We start from the raw sequence: 23467 nt of genomic DNA, 5'->3' as shown, positions 1-23467 counted from the left end.
ACGTCAGATTAGGAGCCGATTTCCAGGGAAATCCTGCTCTTTATCCCAGATAATCACAGCGATAGGTTTCTCCGCGCTCCTTTTCTGCTTTCCCACCCTCTCTGCCATTCCAAGGAGGCGATTTCGGGAGAAATACGGAAGTCTGGAAATAACGCCAGGCCCGAGCCGATTTCCAGGGAACTCCGGGATAACCGCAAAGCCGTGCCCGCCTCACGGCCCGTAGCAACGCACTGCACTCCCGTTGCTACGCAGAAGCGCCGCCTACCCTGTTTGTCCCTCCCGGCGCTCCGTCCCCCACACGGCGGTCCCGCCCCTCACGCCTACCTCAACCAATCAAACCCCTCACGCGGCGTCTCTTCGCCAATCAGAGTGTGGTACAGAGCCCACGCGAGCCAATGGGAGGCCCGCCCGCCCTCCGGCGCATGCGCGCGGGTCGCGGCGCGTCCCCCGCGTGCAGCCGCCGCCGCCCTCATGTCGTGGCTGTTCGGGCTCAACCGCGGGACCGCCCCGGGCGGCGGCGGGGACGCGGCACCCCCGGGCACCGGGACAGGCGCGGGAAGTGGGGCCGGTCTCTCCCTGCCGCCCGTCCCCGGTGGTGGCGGCGGCGGCGCCGGGGACCGTCAGACGCCCAAGGACAAATGGAGCAACTTCGACCCCACGGGCCTGGAGCGCGCTGCCAAGGCGGCGCGAGAGTTGGACGCGTCCCGTGCGTGAGGGGACGGGTCGAGAGGGTGGGGGAGCTCCTCAGGGTGCGGTAATGTGTGGAAAGGGGGTGTCAGAGCGGGCAGCGGGCTCTGCTCTGTGGGGCCCGGCGATGGGACGCGAGGAAAGGGCAGGAATCGGTGCCCAGGAAATTCCACATGGACGTGAGGAATTATCTGTTCCACTCTGGAACAGAGGCCAGAGAGGGTGTGCAGTGGCCTTCACTGGCGATATTCCAGGTGTGTCTGGACACAATCCTGTGTGCTGTGCTCTGGGATGACCCTGCTGGAGCCTCTCGGGGTCTTTCCAGCCTCACCCATCCTCCCATTCCTCATGTTCTGTCGGGTCCCACCTGCCCAGGGTCGCCTCTGGCTCCTGCCCTGCTCTCCTGGGGCCCCGGGATCAGCATTATCAGTCAGTGAGCTCTGAGTGTGTTCTACAGGGTTTGTGAGGGGAGAGAGAGCATCTTCATAAAATCACAGATTCCCAGAATGGTTTGGGTTGGAAAAAACCTTAAATCCCATCTCATTCCACCCTCTGCCAAGGACAGGGATCTTCCACTGTCCCAGATTGTTCCAGCCCCATCCAGCCTGGCCTTGGTTGGATCTTTTCCACAGGTGTGCTGAGAAGTTTCATAATAATTTATTCCCTGAAGGATTGAATGTGCCCTTGCAGAGCTGTGCTCCAGGCAGGCACAGCTGGAGCAGGATGGATCAGTCTAAGCATCTTCTTTGCTGAGAAGACACCTCTCACTATCCATAATCTCTTTCCATCCTCCAGGCCATGCAAAAGATGCTCTGAGCCTTGCTCAGATGCAGGAGCAGACCTTGCAGCTGGAACAGCAAACCAAACTGAAGGTGTGTTGGAATTCCTCAGGCAGCTGCCAGGTTTGGGAGGGATAAAAAATAAAATCTTTATTCTGCAGAGAGTGATAAATTTTCCTTTCTATTCAGCTTCAGGAAATCGTAGCTATTTGCCTTTAGGGAAAAAAAAAAGTAATTCTGGCAGGTGAAGTCCCAGCTAATTTGGCCTATTCTGACACTTTTTTTTTGTGGTTTTGATTAAACTTGCATGTCCTGAGTTGTTTTGTAACTCCTGGAATATCACTGCTGTTTTTGGGGAATGACAAGGGTTTTCTGTGGGAACTGTAAAGTAGTTTGGTGAAGGGCAGACTATTGTTTCTCTTTTGAGTGAATTTAGGGATTGTTTGGGTGGTGGTTGGTCTCCTGGATTTTTATTTTTTTAAATTGTATTTAATCCTGAAATGGTTAATTATGATACTTCTTACAATAATTTTATTATCATATTTAAGTTTCTTGTGTTAATGGTCATCTTTTAAGGGTACTGCTCTGATTGCAGAGGGGTTTCTTGGAATATAATTGTCAGTAGAATTTCTCTCCAGGATGGTCTGTTAATGGGAATTACATACTCTGATTGTTCCCCCAGGAGTATGAAGCTGCCATAGAACAGCTGAAGAATGAGCAGATCCGGGTGCAAGCAGAAGAGAGAAGGAAAACACTCAATGAAGAAACCAAACAGCATCAAGCAGTAAGGGAATGAGGGGGAAGCCAAGTGAGGGGAGACCTTGTTTGTATCTTCTCTTATAGAAAAGGCAATAATTATCTCTTTCGTTATTCCTTTAATTAATTAGCTCTTTTTGGGGAGAGGGGGTTGTGGGCAGCCAGAGGACTGGGGTGTTCACAGACTGAACCCCTGTTCTGTCCTGGATTTGTAAGGTTGAGCTAGATTTTTAGTCTTCTTGGACTTTGTTCCCAAGTTCTTGAACGTCCAGAGGAACTGGTGGTAGCAGTTGTGCTCATTCTGTGCTTTTTGGGATTTTCCTAAGGGACTTTGCAGGGAAGTGTTGAGGAATACTGGTTTATCAACTGTAAGCATTAGCCTGGACAGTGAAATGGCTCTGAAGTTATTTGGATTTCAGTCTTAAGTAGCTTGAAATCCTGTTTCTTATGAAGTAAACAGGAAAAAATATCTTAAGAGGAGAAGTGATGCAAATCTGAGTTGTTGTGAGCAGTGTCCGTGCTTTCTGGTTGTTTGAGCTTGAGTCACTGACATGGCAATAATCCTGAAATAAGGAAAATAAAGGCTGGCCTTTATGTTTAAAGCTAAATTATGGTGATTTCTTACTCTGAGAGCACAGGAGATGAGGGAATTGGTTAATTCTAATGGATTATCCAGCTTGGGAAGTTTGCTAGAACTGTTTATTTGGCACATGGTGCTTTTCCTCTTGCAGAGTTTGGACTTTGAGCAGGGCTCAAAAGGGCCCAGGAAGCAGCTGCACATTCAGCTGCTCTCAGGATTCTTCACCTGCTGCTGTTCACAGGGCATCATTTGAAGTCACAGCAAGCTCATGGGTTATTTGAAATCACAGCAAACTCAATCTTGGTTTATTCCAGGATGTTGTACTGTTGATGAGGAGGTAATTCCCAAGCTGTTCTGCTATCCCTGTGTTTGGAGAGAATGATGTCACCCCCTGATACAGAGTTCTCCCTCCGGGTGGATGTGGATCCTCAGCCCACTTCCAATTCAGTGGAGATTACTTGGGTTTATTTGGAGTTACAGTGGAAAATTGATAAGAGGAATTAATGAGGAACAAGTAAATATCAAAACCATCCTGACAGTTCTATTGCTTGCAATAGACTGGTGACTACCAGTCCAGATAATGTGGTTTAGAACATGAAAACTTTGTTTTTCCCAGTGAAGTCTCCTTTTCTGGGCCAAGAAACACTTGTTCTTTATTTTGACATCTGTGGACCCTTAAAATGAAGTCAGACTGTGGAGATTTCTCAGCACAGAGGAGTTTTTGGTGCTGAAGATATTTTACCCTGTTCACATTCAAATTATCCTGGATAATTTCTTATTTGTGTGGATTTTCCAATTTAGTTTGGCTTTTTCCCTTCTGAACCTCATTTCTCTGAGGACCAGGCAGTTTTTTTAACTGCCTAATCTGTGTATTCTGAGTTCTGTTTTTCTTTTTGAAGAGAGCCCAGTACCAGGACAAACTGGCACGGCAGCGCTATGATGAGCAAATGCGACAGCAGGTAAGGTGGATTCCTGCTCTGATTCAGCTGGGAATGGGCTGGGAGCCTCCATACATCCAGGGGATGCTCTGGAGCTGTGCCCTGTCCTGCTAGGCACTGTTTATCTATGTTATCTGCTCAGCATCAGCAGTGCTGGCTTGGCACATCAAGGGTTAGGCATTAGGAAAAAGCAGCAGCTTGGAATTAGGAGGATAAATCTGGGAGATGGGGAGAGGAAAACACTCTTCAGCCTGAGCACCAGCTTCTTGAAAATATTTGTGGTACTTTGAGGTTCTCACAACATCAACATCTCTTTCGTTGTTATCTCTCCCTGTAGCAACTTGCTAATGAGGAAAATCTGAGGAAGCAGGAGGAATCTGTGCAGAAGCAGGAGGCCATGAGGCGAGGTGAGTGTTTTGTTCAGCTGCTGAGGGCGTGAGGGCATGTGGAGTCCTTGTGCTGATTTTTCTGTCCATACTGTGTTTGATGTCAGATTGGCAAGAACAGGTAAATCCCAGTAGCACTAAAATTAGCAATTACTTCAAAGGTTAGTTTTGGAGAGGGCTGCACTGCTAATCATCTGCCCTGTCACTCCTGGATTTCCCAGTGAGCTGTCAGTATCTCCTGACAGAGTAACTGAAATTCTGATTTCGTACTGGAACAACCTAAAATAGAACCAGTTTTGAGGAGGGGGAAAAAAACCAAAACATCTTCGAGGAGGAGTGGTTAAATCTGTGTCACCTCATCTACATTTTCCTGCAGGAAATAAAAAAGTTGTATCATGAAACTTGCTTATTTTCTTTTTGTTGTTGGGAATTGCCAGAGTTCCTTGGTTTGCAGAGCTCCACTGAGGTGCAGGTCTCAGAAATGTTAAGGCAATTTGTGTTTGACTGAACAGGATGGGAAGGCTGGCTTGCTTTGAGCACAGATGTGGACAGCTGTGCTGCCATCCAGTGAGGGAAGTGTAGCCTGACTAAAACAGCCCAGTGATGAAACCCTGTCGGGTTGGGTTAGTTTACTCCTGGATTTCTCATTAATTCTCCTTTCACACAATTCCATGTTTGAAGTAACGGGGCTTCCAAAATCCTGTTTGGGACTGGCAGCTCTGTTTTGCTCCTCTTCATTCCAAGCCATGCACAGTAACTTCCCTGGGGTTTTCCTGCTCCCTGGCATTAAGCTACCCAAAAATGTGACCTCTCTGCTGTTTTTTTTAACCCAAGCTACCGTGGAGAGGGAGATGGAGCTGCGGCACAAGAACGAGATGTTGCGGGTGGAGGCAGAGGCACGGGCGCGTGCCAAAGCCGAGCGGGAGAATGCTGACATCATCCGTGAGCAGATCCGCCTCAAGGCCGCCGAGCACCGCCAGACCGTGCTCGAGTCCCTCAAGTAGGTGCAGGGCAGGGTCTGGAGCTTCTTCATGTGTGTCCCAGCATGTTGGAAAGCTGGGCTCTGTTCCTCTTAGGAGTTCCATTCTGGTGGTTCTTTCAAGTGTGTCGCAGCACACGGAAGAACCTGGGGTTTAATCCTCCAAGGAATTTCAGCCTGGTGTTTCTCTAAGGGCATCCCCATGTGTGAGAGAATCTGAGGTTTATTCCTGTGAGGAATTTCAGTGTTGTGTGCCCTTGTGTGAACTCTCTCACGTGTCTCACTACATTGTCACCTGAATGGCAACCAGAGACATTTATAATGAACTATTTTTCTAACAGATCATTTCAAGCCCTGTCCTCTAATCCTGCAACTCAGTAATTCTGAAAGCCCCTCAGTTCTTTCAGTTCCCCTCAGCTCTTTCAGACCATCCACCACAAAGCTATAAAGCAGTTTGGCTCCACAGAGGTGGGTGTTTAGGTTTGGAATTGGTTAATTTTAGGTCCTTTGAGGTTTTGAACAAAAAAAGCTTTAGAGTAAAATACTTAGAATTCAACACAAATAATGCATTAAAGAAATAAATTGATGCCATCTTAAAGTTAAATGCTTTTTTTGACTTAATCCCAGCTCAGGTGTAGATATCAAATGACTATAAATATATTTTCTGTGCTTGTTCATGTTCTAATTTGGAGGTGAGCCCTTAGCTTTGACTAGTTCTGCAGAAGAGTAACAACTTTATTACAATCTGAAAGTTTGTCTTGAAAGTTTATCAATTCAGTCCTTGAAATCCCTTTCTCTCCTGCTTGCCTTGCTGTTTGCTTGCCACAGGACAGCTGGGATGCTCTTTGGGGAAGGATTCCGTGCCTTTGTAACAGACTGGGATAAAGTCACAGCCACGGTAAGGTTGGGATATCTGTCAGTAACGTCCAGAAAAGCCTGTCTGTAAATGTGTTAAACTCCTGATTGTGTCACAGCTTTAGATCTGATTTTGATGTAGTCTAGAGAGCACTTAGAGAACTCTTCTGTGTGCTAAATAAATTGATTGAAAGTCAGAGCAGCATCTTTTCACAGGACAAAGGAGCTTGGCAGTGGAATCTTGGAGACATAAAGTTGTTTCTCAGTGTAATACTTACAACAAAACAACAGTAAAGATATATTTTTGGTAGTGTGGCTGGTTAAAATAGAAATTTTGCTTTAAATCAGTCAGCACCATCTGCTCCACCCTCTGATTTTATACACACAGGCTGATACAAAACATCCTTTCCCTGAGAGCACTGGGGAGAACAAGACAAGCTTTTAGTGGCTCCTTTTGTCATCTGTACCTGGAATGTCTGCAGCGTTCAGATCTTTTGTAGATCAGTGCTTGGGGCTTTGAGCACTTGACCCAGATACCACTTTCCTGCATTATGGTCATTTTTGCTCTTCTCTTGTGAATTTGGGACATTTAGCTTAAAAAAAAAAGTATATTTTTGGAAAGGGGATGACACAGCTGGATAACTTATGTTTTCTGTTGCTTTGACAATTTTGAAATTACTATAAGGTAAGAACCAGACAGTTATTTTAAGAGCCCCAAAGGTTCTACTTCAAGTTTTTTGGTTCATTGTGGTTTTAATGTAATTCACTTTGTTTACTGATCAGAGACACATTCCTTTGTTTGATACAGAACTTAGTTTTAAAGCTCTGTTTCTCTGTATCTTGTGACATGAACATCAATGAAGTCCAGAAACCTGAGAAACTGGCATCAGATCTATCCAGGCAGAGGGAACTTTGCTCTGTGCTGGATGGTATAAAAGCATTAGATCATGACACTGTTTTTAGAGGGAGGCTGCTAAAAAGGTGAAATCCGTTTTGTGTTCTGTATCTGAGCTGAATTGGGTGTGGAGATCCCTCACTCTTTGCATCCCGGAACTCACAGTTCTGATCCCTTTGTGTTTCCATCCAGAGCAGAAGTGATATCACACATTTTGGCAGAGTGAGAGCGAACAGATGGTGCCTCATGGTTTATTGAACAGGGCCATCCTTGTTGTCCTTGAGGTTTTTGACCCCAATCTGTACTTGCAGGAGAAGTCAGCTTATTTTAAAAGCTATTGCTGCAGTTTGCTCTTTTCTCTGATATAAATTATTGGCATCAGCTTTAAGCTGACTCCTAAGTCTGGAGTCTTTCTGCTTCACTGGCAAATTGATGAGAATGTCTCATTTTGTGAGGTTTCTGAAAGAACAGCCCAGTGCAGTGAGGGTAATTCCCATCCAGTGAGGTAATTTCCATTCCCATGATGGTTTTGGCTTTGTTTCTCCTGTGGAGTCCCTGATTCCCTGTTGAGTTTGGGCTGGCACAATTGTCACCTTTAGCAGATATTCCCTTTTTGTTCCCCATTGTGCCCTTCCTTGGTGGCAGCCACAATTCAACTGTTTTACCATGGCATCTTAAATTCAGCTTTCATTTTCTGCTGTGGTGAGGGGCATTCTGGCAGGCAGCACCTGGCTGATGTGGCTGTTTTGTCTTCATTACTCAGTTTAGTTGAAAATCTGGACAGCCCCACACATTTTGGGTAGGATGTACTCCTGGATTCAGGACTAAATGCTTCACTTGTGCTTCCTCTGCCTTTTGTTGTGCTAGTGCAGTCAGTGAACAGGGAGTGTGAGACCTTGACTGTCTGAACACGGATAAAACACCTTACCAAAAATAAACTCCTCCTGGTCAGCATTTGTCCTGAATCTTAATTCCCCACCACAGGGCAGGGTGCACACAGCAGCAGTGCCTTGCCAAGTGTTTTTGCTAATCTTTCCCCCTTTTTTTGCAGGTGGCAGGCCTGACCCTGCTGGCAGTGGGGGTTTATTCTGCCAAAAATGCCACAGCTGTAGCAGGGCGCTACATAGAGGCACGGCTGGGCAAACCCTCCCTGGTGAGGGAAACCTCCCGGATCACTGTGCTGGAGGCTCTGAAACATCCCATCAAGGTAAAATTCAGCTTTGTTTCTGTGTTGCACTTAAAACTCAGCCTGGGATCATCAGTGGGTCTGAGTGAACAGAATAGAATGGATGGGATGAGCCCACTGACATTCTGTAAGATGTTTTAGTCCAAGTGAGTTTTCAGAATGTGGTTTGGTTTTTTTTAGCTGTGAGTAACTGAATTTGTCCTTTCAAGGTTGGTAAACGTCTGACCAGCAAAGCTCAGGATGCCCTTGAAGGAGTTGTTCTCAGTGTGAGTACTCTGTTTTCCTGTCTTTGGCTGTGAAGGATGACTTTAGATTCTGAATAATAGCTGCTGGTTCCTTAAACTCACTTCTAAAGCTGTAATTCCAGCAGTTTTGGAGTCATAGCACCCTTGGGACACTGAGACCATTAATAACCTCCAGTGTTCAGTGTGACACGCATTAAGCAGCCTGTTCGCCTTTTTTTCCTCTGTTGAAAAGCAGTTGTAAGTCTTGGTTCAGTCCCTGCTCTGGTGCAGTTTCTCTCTGTAGTCAGCATGTTAAGATACACTATGTCACTTGTGCCATCTGAAGTTAAGGATTACTGAACCCAGACCTGCTTCTAGGCCAAAACAATCTAAATTTTGTGTTTTCTTGCCCACCCTGAGACTGGTTCTTAACTTGTTAATTAGTGCTACTTCTGTATATTTGCTTCTGAATTTGATTCCTGGTTATCAGGCAAATTTAAGAGCTGCTTGAAGCTGCTGAGAGAAAATGCTCCTGCAGGAATAGCTCTCATTTGGGGATCCAAATGCAGTAGTAAAATAAATAGGAGTTTATGACTTGAGAAGGAATTAGCACTGCAAAGAGTTGCTTGTGTTTTGACATATCCCTCCCAGGGTATCCATTAGGAAGTGAATATTTAGGTGTTATCTGTTCCTAGCATAGTCACTGCACTGCTTCTTGCATTGCTGCTTTTTCTTATGAAAGAATTGTAGCCAAGTGGACAGAAAATCAAGTAAATCCTCACATAGACAGGAAATGACCTTGGTATGGAGTCATGAGCAGCTGAAGTTAAGACTTAAAAGCTTGAGCCTGGAGTGCTGCCTCCTTCCTGCAGGTACTGATCTGGGAACCCTGGTAGCTGCAGCTCTTTTGGTACTTTCTGGTCCTTACATTTAACTCTTTTCTTGCAGCCCCAGCTGGAAGCACGTGTGAGAGACATTGCCATAGCAACAAGAAACACAAAAAAGAACAAAAGCCTGTACAGGAATGTTCTGATGTACGGTCCCCCTGGCACTGGAAAAACTCTCTTTGCCAAGGTAAAACCCTGCCAACATTCTGCCAACCTATACGTTGCAAAGTGTTCTGAAAATTGCAGGGCCTGAGAAGCCTCCCTGGGCTGAAATCTCTTACTGGAGTGTTGCATAAACATTGTGTTTCTGTTAGAAAGCGAGGATAGGGCAGCCTGCCTGCTTCAGCTCTGAACTGGTGCAGCCACTTGGATTCTGGTGCTGAGAGGAGGCAGAGGAGCCCTTCCATCTGGAAAAGGCCCTTAGCAGCTGGGAGTTGTAGGAATCCCAGCAGCAGCCACTTCATATCCACCTCTGTTGGGTTTATACCCTTGGCTAAGTGGGTATAAACTTACTGTTGTTCACAGTCCCAGAGCAGAGACAGGCATGGCTCCCTGTGCAGAGGCACTGCCAGGATGATTTTTACATGGATTTGAGTCAGAATTTGACTTTTTTCCCTTGCTTTTCAGTGCTTGTCCACAAGACCTGAGGTGTCATCAACTTTTTAACAGTGGCAGATTTAACAAATTGATGCAAGTTGAATTTTTTTCCTTCTGTCAGTACATCAAACTCTTACCCCAGTGATTTTCTGAGAGTATGGCACCTAAAGTTTTCTATGGCAACTACTGGATTTTTGAAAGCCACCTAATTTGGGTTTCTAAAGCCAATAGAGATGGACAGAAATGGAAAAAATAATACACAAATGCCACTAAGCAATAAAGAACATAAGGAAGCCCTCTGCAAATAAGCATACTGGCAGGACTAAACTGCTTTAATTCCCTCTTCATCCTCCATGACCTTGCAGTGAAAGAAGGGGTTTAATTTGCTGGTTTTTGTTTGATTCCAGAAATTAGCTGTGCACTCGGGCATGGATTATGCCATCATGACAGGAGGGGATGTGGCTCCCATGGGCAGGGAAGGGGTCACAGCCATGCACAAACTGTTCGACTGGGCCAACACCAGTAGGAGAGGGTAAGTTGAGCTTTTCTTGAATCCTCAATTTGGGTTTTTGTGCAAAAAGCCCTCAACACAACAGTGTAGTTCAGCTCTAGTCACTATTACTGAGTAAGGTAAAATGGAGAAAACTTTGAAATTTCGAAGAATCTTCAAAAGTTTTCCTAGAATGGGTGAATCCTTGTTAATTAGTAATATTTAAAAAGCTGAAAGTCTTTGCTTTTTTATTCTCTCAAACCCTTTTTACACCAACTTTTCTAGATCAGTCATAACTTTATTGTCTGATCTCACCAAGCAGGAAGACACTTCCTGCCCACTTGAAAGCTGGGACAAATTTCCTTCAGGGTGATGAATGATCTGACTAATTAGAAGATTTAGCACAAATCAGGTGTTCATACTCTGGATGTTCCCTGTTGCAACTGCTCAGATTTTAAACACTGATAGTATTTAGATCCAGCTTCTTGTTTACTTTGCAGGAGGAGTGAATTATAAGAAATATAGAGGATGAGGAGCCAGACAGATGCTAAAGGCATTGACATCAGATGTAAAAATCACAAACACAAAAAAGAACTTTTGCTTTTTCAGTCACCTTTACAAGCAAATTTTTATCTGCAGAGAATCTTCATGTTGAGGCTGAATCTTGGCTCCCTGAGTGTGTAGCCAATTCGCTCCTACCAATGTAAATGAGTTTTTACAGTGCAGAGATAGCTGAGGAGCTGTTTGTCCAGCCAGGATGGTAAAATTCAATATTGAACTTTCAGGGGGTGTCACTTTGGGTTTTGTGCTGGTTTGATCTCAGATCTGTAAATGTGGCTGCTCAGTGATTTATGTGTTCTCTGATTGCTTGAGATGGACATTATCTTAGAGTGTCTCTTTTAATCCTTGCTTCATTCATCATCTAAATCTTTCTATTTCCCCTTACAAAGAAAAAAGCAGGGAAACGACCTAAGGATTTAATTTTTTAAGCTTTTATCCTTAAAAGCACTGTAGAAGGAAAGAATTTAAGTGAGCTTAGAATTTAAGTGAGAAGTTGGAAGAGATGTGAAGGAGGATACTCAGCTGGATGATTCCATTAAGGAATTCTTTTACAGCGTTGTCTGGGTCTGAATTTCTCTGCCCTGATAAAAATTTATGTACATTTCAGCTTCCTACACTTCCTGATCAAAGCTTACATGGGTCCATAGAATCAATATTCTCACCTCCAGTAGCACTGAAGTATTTAAGAAGTATTTAATTCTGAATATCCAGCAGTCTTAGCTGTTTCCTTTATTAACTGAAATTGTGATTTCACAATCACACTTCTCTGCAGAGAGTATATGGGAGAAGCTGGAGCTGGCTGGAAGATATTAATATGCCTGAAATCCCCTGGAAGAAAGCTGGGTTCGAAGCTAGGCAAGGAGGTAGTACAAGCTGTGACAGCTTCATGAGCACCCTGGTTCTGTTATTGATAAATATCTTTACAGGCTCAGTCCCTTGGGAAGAGCACTGCCCTTGGGTTATAAGTGAATTTATTTTGGTGAATAATTCATGGACTTTATTAATTCGCTTCTCCACAGGTAGTAAAACCATTACATTGGTGCTGCTGTGGTTTGAGAGAGAAAAACCTCACAAAATAACAAAGCAGGCTGAGGAGAGGACTCTGGTTTGTGCTTTTCAAAGTGGCATAAGGAAGAAAAATAGCAGGGAGCACTGTCACCAAGATTTCTGTATTGTGCCCTTGTACACATCTCTGTAAAGAGGAGGGAATGCTAAAATAGCACTCTCAGCAGGTCTAAATTTCAAATATCTAATGAAGCTTGGCAGTAACATCCAGCACTGCTGGCACAAACTTCAAACTGTGCCTGTGAAAACTCGCATCTAGAATTAAAAATCCAGAGGAGTTTAAGGCCATGTGCCTTAGTCTTGCTTCAGTCTTCTTGTGAACACCAGGAAACAGAACTCCAGGGGCTTGGGGGCAGATTTATGGCCTTGAGGTGTGTGAAATTAATCCATTTTTCAGCTGCTGGGCTGGGCCAGGTGCACGCCACGGACAGCTTGCCCCAGCATAGCTACGAAACGCTGCCTGAGGAAATGAGGTTGCTTGTGCAATCCTTTGGGTGTTGCCAGCTGTGGGTGCCTGGCAGTGGGGGCAGGAGGATCCTGGAACTAGCTGAGCATCACTTACCTGTGTCCTGTTACTGTGTAGTGCTTTCCTTTTGCAGCCTCCTGCTGTTCGTGGATGAAGCGGACGCATTCCTGAGGAAAAGGGCGACAGTAAGTGCTTGGTGTGTGTCTGCTCCTGCATCAGTGCCAGCCAGCAGCCTCCTGCACTCTGATTATCTGGCTTCAATGGGCAAAAAATGGAAGCTAGCAGGTGCCTCAGTGCTCACCTGATTAACTGATGTCAGAGACAAGAAATCAGCTTTTTGAGCATCTTGAAACTGAAAATTCCTGCCTGCAAAAGATGGGTGGTGATGCCATGTTGCTGCTGGATATGAAATAGGTCACACGAGCATGGCTCGAGGTGTGGTGAAAGGAAGAGAGAACTTTATTTCTTCTCTCAGAATTTATAGGTTTCTGACCACGGCCAGGGATTGGATAGTCATGTTAACACCTTTCCAACCGCACTGACTGTGAGAGATGTCCATCAAAAGATGTGTATCAGAAAGAATGTATACATATCTATGTTTACAGTCACTGTCCTGGGACAGTCTTTAGAAAACTATTTCAGCAAGCTCAGAAAACTGAGTTTTCAGGGCGACAATACCATGATAATTTTTCGTTTTTTCTTTTAAATATCTCTTATGTATTCTCAATACCCTTAGCATACATACTTGTAATTCTTTAAATCTAATATCTTGACATAGTCCTAATATTCTGTTAGGCCAAAATAACCAAACATCCTAAAGCCTGGCCATTAAAAACCAAAAAACCCTACACTACCTCAAAAAGCCAAAGTTCCCTCTAAAACACATCCCATGAACGAGAATTAAACCCATCTAAGGAAAAATACTTCGGAATAAAGAAATACTACGCTCTTCATTCAAACCTCTTGTTAAAACATCTTAATTAAATATGCTAATTTACAAAATCTATAAAATTGTCCACATGCTCTACCACGAATGTGCGTTTCAGCATATTCCACCTTAGCAAATTGTTGCACCATAAAAAACCTTATTAAATATCAAGATAAAAACCCTTTATCCCTTAACTGTGTCTAGCTCTTAATTTTAAGACGAGGGAAAACGCATCAGTTGCCCAGTCTTGTTGAGGGTTTTGCAGCAGGAAAATAGGAAGGAAAGAGGCATGTGCTGAAAGTTGTTCATGCTTGTACCTTGTAAGGTTTGGGCTTTGTCCCCACAGACATTTATCCTGGAAAGTTTTCATTATGAAACTGCTTTTTGCTACATGGAACAAAGTTACAGCAGCATCTTCCCCTGTACTAATAATTTGTGTTTCCAAAGTCAGTCACCACATTGTACAACCAGTCTGGACCTGCTATTGAATCTCAGCTGTGTATTTAAAAAGCTCTCCAGAAGGTTATTTGAATGTGTGAGTGAATCCTTGGCTTATTTTCCTCTAAATATCACACTGAACTTCCCATAGCAGGGAAAGCCACCTGGGACAGTGGCCAGAGCATTGGGTTTGAAGCAAATCACTGGATGTGTGTGGATAAATCTGTAGTCTCTCTTCTGGAAGCTTTATTCCTAACCTTTTTCCTGGGTGTATAAATTGGTTTTTTTCCCCAAGGTGAGAGAGTGCTTTGGATTCTGCTGTAATGCAAGTGCTTGACAATAGGAGAATTCCCTTTGTCCATAATGCTGCTTAAAGCTATGAGCTCTCTGCAGTCCTCAGCAGCTGATCCTCCTTTGGGTTTCCTCTTTGCAGGAGAAAATCAGTGAAGATCTCAGAGCAACTTTAAATGCATTTCTGCACAGAACAGGGCAGCACAGCAACAAGTGAGTATCCACTTTCTGCAGCTGATATTTCCCTGAATTGAGTAAAGTCTTTAAAAGGTCTCTGGTGTACAAATGGAAGTTGGAAATGATCTGTGCTGCTGAGGGATTGAAAGAAATCTGCAGAGAATATTCCCCTTTGAGTTGATGTACTGAATGTAGCTTGATCCTCCTTCAACTTTCCCTGGCACTTGGAAATCAGAACAGAAGGAATTTTTTTTCATGAAATTGGGGTGGTATTTGGACATCTTGGGTGTCTTGATGTTTATATTATCTTTCTTGGTAAGTTACTGTTTATACAAGAGCTCAGGAAAATCACTACCACAAACATTTCAAGTTCATCCTGGCTGGGTGCTTCATGTTCTGAGAGGTTCTCAAAATTTGCCCTTAACCAGGATACCTGGAAAAACACTTCAGTGGTGCTTGTTCTTCTCCAGTGACCTCCTCCCACCTTGTGCTTGTGTGGGCAGGAACTTTGAGGCAGATGAGTTTCCGTCTGACTCCATTTCTTTCTGTCTGACTCCGTGTGGAATCCCAGAGCTGTTCCTTCCTCGCTGAGCACAGGATGGCAGGGCTGAGGTGACAGAGTGGCAATGTCACTGTGCCCCACTCTTGCTCCCTTTGTCACATCCATAGGAACTCTCTGCACAGCACTGCTCAGTTTAGCCAAAACCATTTCCTGGCTAGCATAATAGAGAGGTGACCGTTCCTCCACCTTCCTCAAATAATATTTGATTTTTTGGTGTGAACTTTACTTAGTTGTTAAAATTTCTCCTTTTACAATTGAGCCAGCAAGAAAAGTTGTCTCTAGCTTTATGTGGGAAAGTGAAGTTTATTTAATCATGAACTCCCCTCAGTCAGGCTGGAACGAAAGATTTCTTGAGAAACCTCATGCCATTGAAACAAATATCCTGGAAGGTCACTGTTCCAGGACATTTTCTGTCCTTGGGGTCTCTTGAACTTGTTGGAACCAATACACCTGTAACTGATAAATGCTTGTGTGTAGCTTCTCTGTGCCAGGGGTGCCTGGGAAGGGGTATTGTTCTAAAATAAATAAATTGCTACAAAGCAAGGTGTTGATCCTGCAAGAACCTTGGTTTTCCCTTCAGGAGGAGAGCAAATCTCTTCTAAAATGATATGTGGAGTTGCTCTATAAAGTCATGTTCAGTATAATTATTATTAATTATTAAATTATATTTGCAAGAATAAACACATTAAATATTTGTTCTCTAAATCAGGGACAGGCAGGAGATGGTTCATTCTTTCCCCTGATGTTAAATTGCTTTGGAAGAGCTCTGGGGATGCGTTTTGGGTGCTGGGGATGCTCTGCCTCCTCACAGAACAGCTGAGCTCTCGTTTGCAATGAGCTTTCAAGTTGAATTCAGCCCTGATTTCAACCATGAGCCATTTGAGGACACTGAACATGCCCTGGTGATTCATGCACTGCTTTTGACTTCTGAGCAGCCTATTGCTGCTCTGGGCAAGGAGCAGTCCTCATCCATGAATGGGAGCTCACTGGGATCGGTGTAATGGGACATGTAAATGGGGCTGCTTTGGTGGGACCCTGAGGAGAGCTCTTCCTTCAGCAGGGAGTCATCACCAGGATTGGGAATTGCTGCCTTTAAACTTCCCAAAAGGATAGCTGACTGTCTGAGTATCAGGCTGCATGGTAATCCTTAATCCAGGCTTGTGTTTCTGCGAGTCCTTTTTGGTCGAAAAGCCACTTATCTTGGCCAAATTATCTCCAGACATGACAGCAGAGAACACAGCCCCTTGTAGCCAATGATTCAGCCAGACAGCAAGAACATCAATATTCCAATAGCTGTGCTTAAAAGCCCATTTCAAATTATTAGGCACTATTAAACTACTGACATCAATTAAAGCATTAAATTATTGGCAGGGGGGAGAAGTGTCATTGCAAAGCAATAAAATAAAAGGATTTCCAGCTCCAAAATGCAGGAGGACCTGGAGCAGCACATGTATCGTGGAGCAGAGCTTGGTCTGCACATATCAGACTGTTCTAAACAGCCCAAAACACATTTTAGTGCAGTGCTTCAGATGCTGTTAAAGCTATTTCTAAGGAGTCCAGGTTTTTTCCAAGTGATGAAACGCCTTTAATCCTAACTACAACAGCTCCCAATGTTCAGACTCAGTTCATGGATTTTTATTTTTATGGCTTTGTCAGTCTATCCTTTTTTTTTTTCCCCCCCTAATTCCAGGTTTATGCTTGTTTTAGCAAGCAACCAGCCTGAGCAGTTTGACTGGGCCATCAATGACAGGATAGATGAGATGGTGAACTTCGACCTGCCCCAGCTGGAGGAACGCGAGCGACTCGTCAGGATGTATTTCGACCAGCACGTCCTGAAGCCAGCCACGGAGGGCAAACAGTGAGTACACCTCACCGCTCTCCCACCTTGGAGAATTCTTCTTCTTTTCTTGTTTTTCTTATCCCCTTTCCTGTATGTTCTGTCTATAAACCCACTTTCAAAAAGCAGCTCAAGAGATGGGAGATGTCTCTCGCCATCTTGATGCAATGCCATCCCAGATTTTTTGTTGTGCCGTTAAAATTCAGGAGGCAGTAATGCAAGCAGGAAACTGTAGGAACACCTTTGGTGTAGCTACACGTCAATCAAAGGTTGTTCTGCCTTTCAGGAGGTTGAAGCTGGCCCAGTTTGATTATGGCAAGAAGTGCTCAGACATTGCCAGACTGACTGAGGGCATGTCTGGCCGGGAGATCTCTCAGCTTGCTGTTGCATGGCAGGTGAGTGGGGCTTTGCTCCTTCCTTCTTTTTCCCTTCCTGGAAGGTTTGAGGATTTAATTCTAGAGTCTCAGATCATCTCTCCCTGTGAAAGTTTCATTTGTCCATAGGGTGGTACCAGAACACTGCTGCCTCTGGGGTGGGTGTTGGAATATCAGCATAATTCCTTATCCCATAAATAGGAACAGTTTTGATAATCCATAATGGGAAATCTCTTATGGAATTTAAGTAAAGCAGGTGAGTTTAGAGTGAATTTGGGCAGTCCATGCTGGCCATGGTCATGGTCCAGCTTTGGTAGCTCAGAAGAAGAGATGCCTGATGTTGTTGCCCTCATTAGGGTACTAAACCATCCTCCTTTCCCTTCTTGTTTTAAACACTTCAGTGCAACTTGAGCTATTAAAGAAACAAATCTAACTGTAATTGGAGCTGGAAAAAAAAGAAAGGTATTTCTTCCATACATAAAAAATAAGAAATGCAGTCATTTGGGGTACAGTTATTCACATGCAAGCTTTAGTGATTTTTAGTGATTTTTTTTTTTTAAACCAGGTTTTCACCTTGTTTTGTCACAGCTGCCATTTTCTTGCTGGATTGTGTATTTTCATAAACTAACCTAGAAATCTCAACTGAAGGAATGTGCTCCAATTTGTGTGTCATGTAACCTTACTCATGTCAGCTTCCTTTCAGGGATTGTAAAAACAAAGTGACTTTTTGTATATTTTCTTAAATTTTTAATTAAGTTTGGCAGCTCACAAACATCTTACGAAGTTTGTGCATTTCATTCCTTCTGCTACTGGGTTTCCACCTTTTAAGGGACAGAAATATTGTTCCTTTCTAGTTCAAATTAATTTTAATTGCAGTAGTCATGAGCCGAAGTCCAATTTGAGTGCTGTTAGTTCCTATTTTATTCTTTGGTAGCACACAGCTGGTTAATTTTCCTGTATAATTTTTGTGATATTGAATCATATTTCAAAATGTGTACTGTCATCTGCCCCACGTATGTGAAAGGCTTTGCTGCCAACTATTTCCTATGATAAGAAGTTGTGATAAATGATCCCTTGCTTTTTATCACCCCTTATCAGCAAGTTTGTCATTACTCCCCAGGAATGATCTCGGCTTTTGTCAATTATCCTTTAAGTGCTGGTGAAGGGAGGAAAAAGGCGGGGGTGACTAATTTTCCCTGACATCTTTTTAAAATGGTATCTTGTGCTGCCAGCACTATTCACTATTAACAAAGTTTGATGTAAAATTGCGGCGGGAAGTTGTGTTCCTCTGCTCTCATGAAACACTCAAAGGGCTTGAAAAAAACAAACATGCAGGAGAGGGTGGGAAGAAATACTTGAGTTGGTTGGATGTAGCAAGAAACTTCATCTGTGTTAAAATCAAAGGGGCCTCATTTCTTGTTGGTCAGGAAGGGGAGTGGGATGTGCCAAAGGTCAGTGAGCAGCCCAGGGGCTGGACATGGGGCCATGAGGGCATCCAGGGTGGGATAAGAGTTGTCTTGAACACTGTCCTGGGAGCTGCCTGTCAGAGCTGTTGATGCTCTGGGGGTTCTTTTTCAGTCACTTTGTAATGCCACAGGATTTTAGCTTTTCTTTATTTTCCATGGATTTGTAACCCTGCAGCTCTTCAGTGCAGAACTCTACACTCCACACACAGTGGGAGCTGCTGCCTTCCCATTTTGGGCAGAGACAGCAATTCCTCTCCAGGCCTGGGAATCAAGGACACCTCACTGCCTCAGGCCTGAGAGATGGAAACAAAAGTGAGTTGGGGACAGCAAACTTGGGGTAAATTCCTTCATTTCCTGAAGCTGGAATTGGAGGATTAACCCCCAGTCTGCAAATGGACCCAACTTAGAAAAGGATAAAAACCCATGAGCCATGGTCCATTTTTTGGACGAGCTGTGACTGACTAGAGCTTGGCTGGAGCTGCTTTTCTGCCAGCTCTGGCCACTGATGTTGGCCACCTGCCTGGCCACATGTCCCACCTGCCTTTGGGTTTGCCTGTGTGAAGCCCCTCAGCGGGTTTGGGGTAAAGCCCCTCTCCAGGCAGGTGTTTTTTGCACACATCCAGCTGATCTTCTGGGAGCTGTTGGTATTTTAGGCCCTGTTTTAGCACTGGGGACTCGTTGTAGGTGCCTTTGTAGCTGCTCCAGTGCTCTGGGCTGTCAGGGAAGGTTTAAGACCACAGTTGTCAAGCCTTTCTGGCAGTGTTTTCCTGCCTCAAATTCCTGCCTTCCTGCTCTGCTTCCCGTGTTCTGAACTGGGTCAGGGAGCTGAGCAGAGCTAAAAATAGCTTGGCAAGATGACTTAACTGCATAGCTACAGTGCTCAGGGTAGGTAGGGGCTGGAGGAACCAGGAACTGACTCCAAAAAATCCTTATCAGACTTCCCTCAGCTGGATGCAGCAGCTGTAGGGTGCTTATGTACCACAGACACTGTATTTCTTATATCTCATATCAATATATCATTTTTGGTCTTTTAATTCCCTTTTAATTCAAGGTGCTGCCAGACAAAGGTGGCAAATAATCTGATTACAGAATATTTTGAGCTGGGAAAAACCCACAGGGATCATCCAAGCCCATCTCTGGCCCCTGCAGGGGTCAAACCCCACAATCCCACCCTGTGCTTGATGTGAGCAGCCCCTTTCTGAGTGCATACCTTAGCTTTAATCCTGTGCACAGGAAGGTGTTTGTGCAGCCCTGATGGAGTTTGGAGCCTCTGGAATCCTCAGCAGCTCTGGGATCATCTTCCCTTCCCAGAACTTGATCCCAGAGATGGTTTGGGGAAAGGGGAAGTTCTGAAGCTTTACGAGGTGAAAGCATCACAACCATTAGCTCTTCTCTGGGACAGCAGCAGTGGCCACTGTGTCCTGTGCCCTTGCAGTCAGTTCCCACAAGGATTCTTCTGCCAATATTGCTTTTGAAAAAACATCTCAGTTAAACTGAGCAATAGCTGCAGCATTCAGAGGTTTAACTCCACCATAAACTGAATTTGAGATTGATGGGCTGTCATTTACATGAAATTCTAGCCCACTGCTGTTTTGGTCTGACTCTGTCTGTCCTGTATTTACCAAGAGGGAAAAAAAAAATAAGATGCAGAAAAGCCAAAAGTGTAACCTCTAGCACTGGGAAGAATATTGCTGTCTGGCACAGCTAACAGTGTGCGTGCTAGAAATCCATTTTAATAACTTCTGCAGAAGACAGCATTCCCTTTTGTCCTTGTGCTTTTCCATTGACCTTTATGGCTTTAGCATGGACCAGATGCATTTTCCCCTTAAAAAATTCCCCTCAGCTCTGTTTATAGTCATGTGCAGATATCCCAGCACTGTACTCAAATCTACAGATGTGCTTTAGATAAAATGTCAAAACCAAAAAGCAACCTTTCGCTATTCCAAGCTGTAATCTTGGAAAATTGTTTTGGCAGCACTTCAGGAGAATTCCCAGGAGTTTTATGTCCCAGTGTGAGCTTCCTGTCATTTCCTTGCCTTTTTATGCCACTGACATAAATGCCTTTCTTTTGTTCCCTGAACTCTGTTTATATTTTTAAAATAGCTGTTGTATTTTTGTGTGGAGTTTTTTTTAATCAGGCTATTTTCATTATCAATGGGATTCAAATGATACAGATTAGTCTGGCCAGGTTAAAATAAACCACAAGTCTTGGCTGAAATGAAACATGAGGTCATTTAGGCTGGAATTGTCATCTGTTCCATCCCCACCAAACAAAATTATTTCATAATTCGTTTTGAGGAATAAAACAGGAATTGCTGCACTGGATAAAATGGGTTAAAATTTGTCCATGCAGGAGGCAGAGGTATGAATATAAATGAAGCTTGGTACCATTTTTGTGTGTGTGCAAGCTACTCCCAGAAGGGGCAGCTGCTTCTCCCATTTGCTTTCTCGACAGTGAGGGCCTAAGGCTTTCTAAAAATAGAAAGTCATTGACAAAATCAGCAGAGCGTGAACTGCACAGCTTTGCAGGAGGTTCCACACTGGGCTGGATGGGCTGTGCAGTGGCAGGGAGGAGAGCAGGCCAGGCATCCTTCCTCTCTGAGCTCTGGAAGCACAAAAATGCATCCCGGGAAGGTGCTTTTTCATTTTAAAATACCTCACCAGGGCTGGATTGAGAGGGGATGTAAACTGGATGAGTGAGGTCTGAATAAAACCTTTCCAGAGTTCCCCTTTTACAGAGAGGACAGGAGGGGTTGGGAGAGGTGCTGTGGGAGTGTTTGGCAGGTTTTGGAAGCAGAAGTGGCAGCCTCAGTGCTGAGGATCCTGCTCAGGCAGTGAGTGCAACACAAGAGTCTTTGTGCAGAGAGAATTCTCTGTTTACAGAGAATTCTGCTCCTTCTCTGCACTCCCTCCCCCAGGCCAGTGTTTACTCCTGGTTTTAAGTATGACCACCAGCCTGACTTGTCAGTGCTGCCTGGAGGAAGGATTGCAAAGGGTTTGCACAGGGAAAGGATTTGATGCTGCTTGCATGAAAAACCAGCCAGCTCTGGTGACTTGTGCAAGTGAGACTTTTTGTGGTCTAATCAGTTCCCCCCAAAAAATGGTTGGAAAGTAGGTTAGAGGAGCCTGAAAACCAGCCTGGGTAACCTTTTGCTCATTTCTGGAAATAGTTACTGCAGTGAGGTAGCACTGATGTAATAGGCAGCTCTAACCCACAACACTGTGGTGACAGCAAAGCAACAGCTCATCCTGGGCTTTGTCTTCTGCCTTGTGGACATCCCTGGGCAGTGGAGGTGTAAAAGGGTCACACTTGAGTTTGTTTCTGTGCTGCTTTTGCTGTCAGACTTGTTTCTTGCAGGAACTGATGTTTTGCACCATCAATAATTAATGTAGCCTGTGTGTGCTGCCTCGGAATCACACTGCAGTGTGTCTGAAACCAAAGTTAATATTCCTCACTGGGACAGGAGACAGAAGGGTTGGCATGTGGCAATCCAGGATGTGGCTCTATGGATATGGGGAGAGGTTTGGGGCTCTTAGGGCCAGGCAGGATGGCTGTGGGGAGCTACCCGGATCCCACTCCTCATCCCAAGCTTCTTCATTCCCTAAGTGCAACACATAGCTGCTCATAGGAGCACTTGCAGAGGGAGGAACCAGATTTAGAAATCTGCAGCTTGGGGGCTGCTCTGTTACCTTGGAGATGGGTACAGCTGACAGCACAAGCATCCTTGCCTCACTTGGAGGGACCGGCTGTGCTGGCATCTGCAGGATGGCCGGGCAGAGCCCCAGCTGTCCTGTCTGTCCCCTTCCCAAGGGACTGTCCCTCTGCTGCTGCCTCACAGGCCACAGCAGACTGTTGGACAAGGGGGGCAGGAGTTGCCAACCCTTTCCCCAAGGAGCTGTGGTCACATCTGTGCTGACACTCCCAGCTCCAGGATGGAGTGTTTGCCAAGCAGAACTGGAGAGGGGAGTTGGGAGAGGGGAGGAAAGGGAAGGTCCTGTGGGCTTTTGAGTGCAGGGTGGGAGCTGACACAGTACAGAAGTAATGCAGGGGAGATTCCTGAGTAAAGTGCGTTAGGAAAGCAGGATCAGTGCACATGAAACATCATTTTAGAGGCACCACATTGCCCATGTTTCCCCCCAGCACTGACATTCATTCGGCTGTGCAAGTGTTTAAACAATTTCTGTTGTTTGGATGGAGTCGTTCCATCACCCCCCTGCACCCACCTCTCTTCACCTTATTGGCTTCACATATGCAGCTCTTTAAGAACAGGAGAAGAAATTTAAACAAGACAAGTGTGGGACCTTTTCTTCTGAAAACAAGGGCTTTGATTCCCAGGAAATACAGAGGTGGGCAGAGCTTCTTGGTGGTGATAGCTCTGTGTGCCACCTGGAATGAGGGCGTTGTGGGGGAAACCATGCATGGAGAACAACAGAGAGGGAGCAGTCTGAGATGTCTCCTGGTCCTGGGCAATGCCATCCCTGAGCTGTCTGAGGTGTCCTTGTCCCCACAGGCAGCAGCCTATGCCTCGGAGGATGGGGTGCTCACTGAGGCCATGATCGATGCCCGCGTGGCCGATGCGATGCAGCAGCACCGACAGAAGATGGAGTGGCTGAAAACAGAGGGTGCTGAAGCAAACAAAGGGACTGACAGGAGCCCCTTGCTACCTTTCCCTAAAGAGACACCGGTGTGAGAAGCCTGCAGGCTTCACCTGAGGAGAGAAAGCTGGGAGGAGCTTCTGGGCAAAGGTTTGGTGGAATCACTTGTGGAGAGCAGCACGGCCCTTGGTGCCAGGGAGGGCGTGCTGCCGCAGGCTGCCTTGGGTCTCGTGGCTTTAAACTGCACCAGAAAAACAAAATGGTTTTAATAAGGGAGAAGTAACTGAATTAAAGGACCCCTTGCTGAAATACCACTGGCTGTGTTGGTCTCTATGGCCTGTCCTGCTGGAGAGGCACAAACCCCAAATGCTTCTCTGCCATTTCTGCAGTGTCCCAGCACCAAGGGAAGCCAGGGCTTGTCCAAGCCTGACACTGCCATACATTTAAATCTGTAGGGCTTGTGCTCC

At 45.1% G+C, this 23467-nt stretch overlaps 1 protein-coding gene across 1 annotated transcript; it reads left to right on the top strand.

Moving 5' to 3' along the window:
- The first annotated feature begins 429 nt into the window (after positions 1–429).
- On the top strand, positions 430–23309 carry LOC111938645 (ATPase family AAA domain containing 3A). The gene is made up of 16 exons (XM_023940506.2): positions 430–706; positions 1483–1559; positions 2149–2250; positions 3702–3761; positions 4078–4147; positions 4961–5126; positions 5934–6003; positions 7907–8062; positions 8251–8307; positions 9214–9339; positions 10157–10281; positions 12465–12516; positions 14131–14201; positions 16418–16585; positions 16851–16959; positions 22916–23309. The coding sequence occupies exons 1-16, from the start codon at positions 472–474 to the stop codon at positions 23093–23095; spliced, it is 1824 nt and encodes a 607-aa protein (XP_023796274.2). The 5' UTR covers positions 430–471; the 3' UTR covers positions 23096–23309.
- Positions 23310–23467: the final 158 nt, after the last annotated feature.

The sequence above is a fragment of the Cyanistes caeruleus genome, chromosome 22, assembly GCF_971803275.1.
Source record: "Cyanistes caeruleus chromosome 22, bCyaCae1.hap1.1, whole genome shotgun sequence".
In the NCBI taxonomy this organism is placed as follows: Eukaryota; Metazoa; Chordata; class Aves; order Passeriformes; family Paridae; genus Cyanistes; species Cyanistes caeruleus.
The sequence above is the reverse complement of the archived record's forward strand: the minus strand, read 5'-3'. Positions and strand labels throughout refer to the sequence as shown.

What these genes read in the sequence shown, in the direction of transcription:
- LOC111938645 (XM_023940506.2), top strand. Translation starts at nt 472, where the DNA reads ATGTCGTGGCTGTTCGGGCTCAACCGCGGGACCGCCCCGGGCGGCGGC. An exon ending in GCGAGAGTTGGACGCGTCCC is followed by an intron (nt 707 to 1,482) that starts GTGCGTGAGGGG and finishes TCCATCCTCCAG; the next exon opens with GCCATGCAAAAGATGCTCTG. An exon ending in ACCGTGCTCGAGTCCCTCAA is followed by an intron (nt 5,127 to 5,933) that starts GTAGGTGCAGGG and finishes TGCTTGCCACAG; the next exon opens with GACAGCTGGGATGCTCTTTG.